Source organism: Lactuca sativa, chromosome 8, assembly GCF_002870075.4.
Source record: "Lactuca sativa cultivar Salinas chromosome 8, Lsat_Salinas_v11, whole genome shotgun sequence".
NCBI classification, from domain to species: Eukaryota; Viridiplantae; Streptophyta; class Magnoliopsida; order Asterales; family Asteraceae; genus Lactuca; species Lactuca sativa.
This window is the reverse complement of record NC_056630.2, coordinates 153,754,303-153,761,499: the sequence shown is the minus strand read 5'-3', so window position 1 is coordinate 153,761,499 and position 7,197 is coordinate 153,754,303. Positions and strand designations below refer to the sequence as shown.

Genomic DNA, 7,197 nt, shown 5'->3' with positions numbered 1-7,197 from the left:
TCGCGAATAGAAAGACCCTGAGCTTATGAACTCGGCGAGTAGGGTTGACCTGGAAGGTTGACTTTGACCAGAGATGACTTAGTTAACTGTCAGACTAAGTGTTATATGTATATTGATAGCTCGGAGAGCTAGAGGAGCAGCGGTTCAGGGGATTGTCGAGTAGCAGCCAGAGGTTTATCAGCAGAGCTCAGCAGTTCAGGTGAGTTTCCTTCCAGTAGGAACAGGGTCTAAGGCCACAATGCCGGCCCGTTCAGTTAGCAGTAGTTTCAGGACTTCAATCCAATGCAGTAGTTAGTATGTTTGACGCCTCCGTGGCTCAGACAGGATTTATGTGTTATGTGTTCCGGGCTACGGCCCGATGTAGTATGCAGTATATGTGAGTTTGTGCCAGTTGATATGTTATGATATGCTGTGTTCAGTTAGCTTCGGACTTCGGTCCGATGGAGGGGACAAGGTCCCAGTCAGTTAGCTTCGGACTTCGGTCCGATGGAGGGGACAAGGTCCCAGTCAGTAGCTTCGGACTTCGGTCCGATGGAGGGGACAAGGTCCCAATCAGTTAGCTTCGGACTTCGGTCCGATGGAAGGGACAAGGTCCCAGACAGTCAGCTTCGGATTTCGGTCTGATGTAGGGGACAAGGTCCTAGTCAGTCAGCTTCGGACTTCGGTCTGATGGAGGGGGCAAGGCCCCAGTATGTGCTTTATATGTTATTGCATGGTATGTGGTAGTTTGAGGGAGCTCACTAAGCTTCGTGCTTACGGTTTTCAGTTTTGGTTTCAGGTACTCAGTTTTTCAAAGGAGGAGCTCGGGAAGATTGCAGTGCACACACCATAGACAGTTAGCCTGGGAATGTTTGACTCTGATAATGATATTATGTTTTGAATCAATACTCGAGAAATTATGTTATGACTTATGATACAGTTTTTATAAACGTGATTTTAGTAATGTTTTTAAAGAAATTTTCGAGTCATATTTTTGGGTCGTTTCACTGAAACATCAATTGCTAAATCAAAATTAGCATTTCTCCCAAGGCATTTATTAAAAAAAAAAAAAAAAGAGTAAAAAACATAGTAGTCATCAAATCACCGGAATTGGGCTAACATTTGTTGGAACTGGTGGAATCTAGTACCAATTAGGTAACTTAAAGAGACCATAAAGGTTAGAGTAGAAGTGACCGCACTAATAATAAATAGACCACCAAATTTGTCAAGCGTCACGGCGTGGGGAATTGTAGAATTTCTGGAAGGAAGAGACATTCGATTCTCATACCACTTGTTTTCCAAACTTCCTAGAGTTCCGTCTAATCTTATCCTGGCGATTTCTCTTGACACGTCTTCAACAAGCGGCGAACCTTTTTGGAATATCTGAATAAGATACATGTCAACCATGGGCATATATGACAAAATATGAAACACGCTTGTAATTCATGTGCTACTAAGAAAAATGTAAAGTTATGTCTGTTTTTAAAGTGTTTTTTATACATCTGAAACACTCTTTGCTATAAAGAAAAAAATCCGAACATCATGCAATCAATGACAAAACCACCAATTACTTTGTTATGTAATAATGCATGGGGAAGTGATGAAGAGGAAGGGGTACTTACAAAGGCAAAACCAGAAGTGATAGGTTGAGAGGAGACCAAACCATAATCACCAGAGTACCTGCTAAGAAACATCTTGATGTATGGAATTTCATCAACAATGGCATCAGCATCACCATCTTCTGATAAAGCATGAGCATAATCCTGGTATGAGTAGTATGGACTGTGCTTCCAGTTTTCAAAGTGCATGTTGTTGACTGTCACTCCTTTCATAAAATCGCCTCCATGAAACCCCACAAGTCCTCCCTTTGTTGCCGATTCAAATTGCTCTACTGTCAACTGTGAAGTCAAAAAGGCATCGTAGCCCGTGAACAAGATAAGCACCACAATGAACCAGACGAACATTACAAATTTTGACAGATTCCTGGAAAGGTTATCTCCTACAATACAAATACAAATCACTGTGAGATCTTTATGAATTTTATTTCAGAGAGTAAAAGCATCTTAGAGAGAAAGAGGGAGAACTTTGAACAAATAAAATGGTCAATAGAAAGGTCCAGCCGGATAGTAGTCTTCCATTTTGCTGAGTTGTTGAACCATTGGAATCTGGATTCATACGTTCGATAGCCCAAACAATGAAGCCATTGAAGATAAGAGAACCAATAGCAACTAGCCATAGATAAATGTCCATCAGCGGCCTCAAGAAGAACCATATGTCTTTCTTCTTGATTCTGGCTAGTGTTCCTACACCCAAGTCAGTGTAAGTTGCTGTAAAGTCAACATACTCAGATCTGTTGGCCAAAATTGTTGAATCACCTACGACTGCATCAATTTCCTGTCAGGAAGCAAATCCATAGACTACAATATTAGCTGTCTTTCCATGTAAATCATATGTTTCATGTTAAATTTGTAGTCAGAAACAAACATATATATATATATATATATATATATATATATATATATATATATATATATATATATATATATATATATATATATATATATATATATATATATATATATACCTCATTGTACACCTTCTGCACAAGATCGTCGTAAGTGCAATTCTCAAATGAAATGAATGTGTATGGCACTTCATATGGCAATGCACGAATGCAAGTATTAAATACATCCATGGAGAACCCAGTGGCAGTTGTGACATTTTTCTTAACATCATGTTCTACATCCATGAAATACCTAAAGTTTTTAGTCTTCAGAACACCAATTTTTAACCTGTTACTGGGAGTTGCTCGTAACACCCATCCTTTTGGAGTAGTTGTAGACCCTCCGGGCCAGACAACAGCTTCAGAACCTAGACTAGGATATAAACGGTCGATGTTAATATGCGGGTGTGCTCTCCTAATCCCTTCTGATAATGTCCAATATCCTACTCTCCTCTCACCATTGTCTACCGCATTCATAATCTCATATCCATTGGATAATACTTTTCCTTCACTAAGCTTAAAATCACCACTTATACCCTTAAATCTGATTTTCAAAACTTCATGTAAAAGCATAGAACCATTATGTGGGACTCCAACCTTCTCTACAGACTCCGCAAGGGCCCAAATTGTATCGTATGCCCATAACGCAGGCACAGGCACTTCTTTTGTTATTGAGGTGAAATTATTTCTGTAAAAGAAATTGTGCCATTTTGTTGTTAAGCTATGCAGCCTGTCTGATGGTGGAACATACGACCTAAAACCTAGTGCACCTTGTGACGACTCAATGACAGTAAAGTTTGTTGATCGCAAGAGGTCAACTGTTTTTTCAGTTAAAATCCATGCATATCCTTCACTAACCATTCCTAACCTTTTTGCATTTAAGATAAGGCTAGATGCTAGTGCAGGAGACACATGTATGATAATTACAGCTGTATGAAACGTCATGATCTTACGCAAATCTTGGGTGATGCTATCATACGTGGCTGAGGCAGAAATGGAACTTCTATAACTGATACGGATGTTTTTCTCTTGGAATGACCCAGCCAGATATTTTAAGATCTCCGTGCCATCATCGTTGTCCTCATGAACAAAGATAACATTCATCCAATTATATGATTTCACAAGGGCAGCAATGCTTTTGGCCATACTGGATTCATCTTGTTTGATTTGGAACAAGTATGGGTGTTCTCTTGAGGACGGACTGGCAAAAGAAAATATAGGAACTGCAGCTTTATCAGCAGCCAAGGACAATAACTTCGACGGAAGATGCGTTTCTGGGCCTATGATAGCTTGCACCTTCGCTTTTTTAAGCAGATTATATACTGCTCAGGCAAGTAATTAAAAAGAAACAAATTAAAAAAACATAAATTAGTATAGTCTAGATGTCTATATCAAAATGAGAGTTGAAAGAACTAAACTAGATAGAGAGCGTACCAGATGAAAGAGCTTTATCTGGGTCTCCCTCGGAGTCCCTAGTGTGAATAACTATCCTTGTTTTATAGCTGTGACGAAGAGCATAAAAATCAGATATGGCCATGGTAATGCAACTGTGAATGGCCTTCCCCATTGGTGACTCCATATTTAGAATGATTCCCACGCCTATTAATATATCATTATTTATGTTTATGTTTTGGTTTTGTGATGAAATGGAGTGTGCACATAATGCATGGTTTAAAAAGCACGACAGTATTAGAAGGCAAAGGCTAATCTTGTTTTGCTCGATGTGCACCATATTTGCAGGTAGTTGCTTATAATTATGAACTACTTGCACATCTATATCAAGCATACAATGCGCAAAATGCACTAGTAACGTATGAGTACTTATAATAGCAACAAGGTAGTATTTTGAGCTCTTCCAACATATGATAATTAATAAGTTGACAATTAGAACATGCAAAGGGAATCTGGAAGCAGTCCAAGTCAATCTAGTCACAGCAGATATTAGGGTTTTATTTTGTTGAAATCAGTCCACTTGATAATATCTTAAAGCATCTGGCTGGGAAAAGATAATACCAAAAGAATAAACGACATGAAATCTGAGCAACTTGGCATAATCTATAGGGTTGGCAGACTATTAGAAGACATTTATTATCTTTATGCGTCACCATAAAGCTTCAGTTCAGGTCACAGACGTGGATCATATGTTATCATGAATTCATTGAAATACTCCTCCTATATACACGTAAAAGCATAAGAAAATTACATGAAATAACTTGGATATATATCTTCGGTGCTTGTTCATATGGCTTAATACGTATGTATAATTAAACAGAACCATATATCTACAAGAATCAAGAATGTGAAACAATAACCCCCCCACTCTAATAAAAATGATCAACACTTGAAGAAGCCAATCTATATATAGTTATTATAGAAAACCAAGCACACACCCATATTAAGACACCTCAAATTTTATGTTCCAATACCAAGTCTGAGATTCAAACTCTGTATATCTCTATGTTATTTTGAGGAAATCCCAACCACTCGAACAACCCAGGCTTGGTGGATCTAGAATTTCTTTAAAAGTCAAAAACATCGTTAACCGTCAAAAGGAACTCTTGAAATCGTTTTTCCATTTTAAGTTAAAAGTGAAATTTTGGATCTAAATTAATATCCAAAAGACTACGATTTTAAAAGTAGCAGCAGTGTTGGTTAAGATAGAGATAGTTCCCTGACAATAACATCAGTGACCTTCGAACTAAACATGGCAACCCATTTCATCTTATCGAGTTGACATTTCATCCATATATAAATGAGTGTCTTCATAATGCCATACCACATTCCCATTTAAGATATATATTTAATAAAGTCTCTTACTTAGGGGGGTGTTTGGATAGAAAAATAAAAAAAAAGGTGTTTATTGCTTATTCTCATTACAATAAGTCAAGTTTAAATATGTGAATAGAAATCTTTAAAAATCATAAGCTAAATAAGGTGATTTTAATAAGTATCTCCCCCTTTCTTATTCATTATTTGCTTATTCCCACCGTAATAGGCATGATAAAGTACTTCCTAAATTAACACCACTCTTTTAACAAGTCGTAATTAAGTTGTTAGATATGTACTATATTTGGTCTAATTATTATTATTATTATTATTAGAGTATGGCTGTATTTATTGTTAAGCATTTTTCCCTATATAAAGGCACACTCATGTATAAAATGGAGGATAATTAACCAATGAGAAAGCAAGAAGCTAAGTTACAAACAATAACATGGTATCAAAGCATGTTTTTACCTCTCAAAATTAACATTGATCGAGTAATTTCCCTTCCCTCTTCGTTGGGACTCACATATTTGACAGTTAGTTGTTTAGTTGGTTAGACTAAGTTGTTGAGCTTAAACTACACCGTTTCACGTTTTTATAGAGTGAGTTAAATTAGTTAGGTGCAAGTTAGTAGTTATGGTGCATTTTAATCTTTTGTAAATATTTCTTTTTTGTGGCTTCATTGAAATAATGAGAGAATACAAGTTTTTTCTTCTATCTATTTGTTTCTTTGTTCTAATGTAAAATTGTATCAGACCAAGATTATGCTCCACATTCGCTTTTTCTTTTGGATTCTTTGAATCAATTCTTCTTCCGCACTCTGAATCTTATTGCTCCTTGCATTTGATTTTTTTTTTTGGACCATCCTAAATTTCAAACCAAATTTTTACTTTTAAAACTAAAAAGCCATATCAACTTCATCCTCAAAGAGTAAACATTCAATTTTTTCAACAACATAAAATCATATTCATGGTCATAATAAGATCGAGAGTGTGTAAATCTCTAGTCAACAAATGGTATTTTGGTGAAAACTATTCTTTAAATTTAGACATACACTAGTACAAAAAGAATAACCATTGTATACTCACAATCACACATTCAATGGGTATACTATAATTATATTGATCATACATTATATTTCTTTTATAACTATATTTACCTATAGACAAACATAATAATTTTAACCATAACCAAATGCTAATTACACTCATAATGTTTGTTTTTATGAAATCCAATTCATCATATTTTGATACACATAATAAAAGACACATGACCATAAACCATTAAAAGTAACTTGTTGAAATAATATTTTTTTTTTTGAAATCCAATTCATCATATTTTGATACACATAATAAAAGGCAAATGACCATAAACCATTAAAAGTAACTTGTTCAATGTCTCTAAAATTATATATGGGAGCTATTTTTGTTTGGATTTTCAGCTCTAAAATGGAATATAATAAGAAATCTGGGACTGTTTTACTACAAAACGACAATATGGTCTTTTACATTTTTTGGGGTTCTAGATGTAGAAATTGGTACAGACCGTAGTAAAAATTTATGTCCCCTTCTAGAGGCTATTTTGGTCGACTTAAAAGAGCCCTTCATATGCAACTTTAACCATTTATTTTGTACATATTGACATCACTCCAACTGTTATATGAACAAAATAGGTCCCAAAAGTCAAATTGATTTATAACCAAAAATCATTTTTTAGGTAATTCCAATAGTCTTCAAATGAAAAATATCACACACACACAACCACACACACACACACACACACACATATATATATATATATATATATATATATATATATATATATATATATATATATATATATCAAAAACTGTCCCAAACTTGTTTTCTTGCTTTTACTTAGTCATTGCTAAACGCCATCCTATGGACACACAAATATTTAATGTGGTCATATGTATCCCTTGTTAGCTA

At 35.4% G+C, this 7,197-nt stretch overlaps 1 protein-coding gene across 1 annotated transcript; it reads right to left on the bottom strand.

Annotated features, from left to right (window-relative positions):
- Positions 1–670: 670 nt before the first annotated feature.
- Positions 671–4,239, bottom strand: LOC111900127 (glutamate receptor 1.4). Its single transcript, XM_023896000.3, has 5 exons — positions 3,917–4,239; positions 2,564–3,804; positions 2,064–2,373; positions 1,602–1,978; positions 671–1,362 (listed from the first exon to the last, which is right to left on the bottom strand). The coding sequence occupies exons 1-5, from the start codon at positions 4,212–4,214 to the stop codon at positions 1,081–1,083; spliced, it is 2,508 nt and encodes an 835-aa protein (XP_023751768.2). The 5' UTR covers positions 4,215–4,239; the 3' UTR covers positions 671–1,080.
- Between the last annotated feature and the right edge of the window lie 2,958 nt (positions 4,240–7,197).

Excerpts from the sequence above, each read along its gene's own strand:
- LOC111900127 (XM_023896000.3), bottom strand. The coding sequence starts at position 4,214 with ATGGTGCACATCGAGCAAAACAAGATTAGCCTTTGCCTTCTAATACTG. Across the intron at positions 2,374-2,563 it reads TGCAGAAGGTGTACAATGAG|GAAATTGATGCAGTCGTAGG; the intron begins GTATATATATAT and ends GCTTCCTGACAG. Across the intron at positions 1,979-2,063 it reads GACCATTTTATTTGTTCAAA|GAGATAACCTTTCCAGGAAT; the intron begins GTTCTCCCTCTT and ends TTTGTATTGTAG.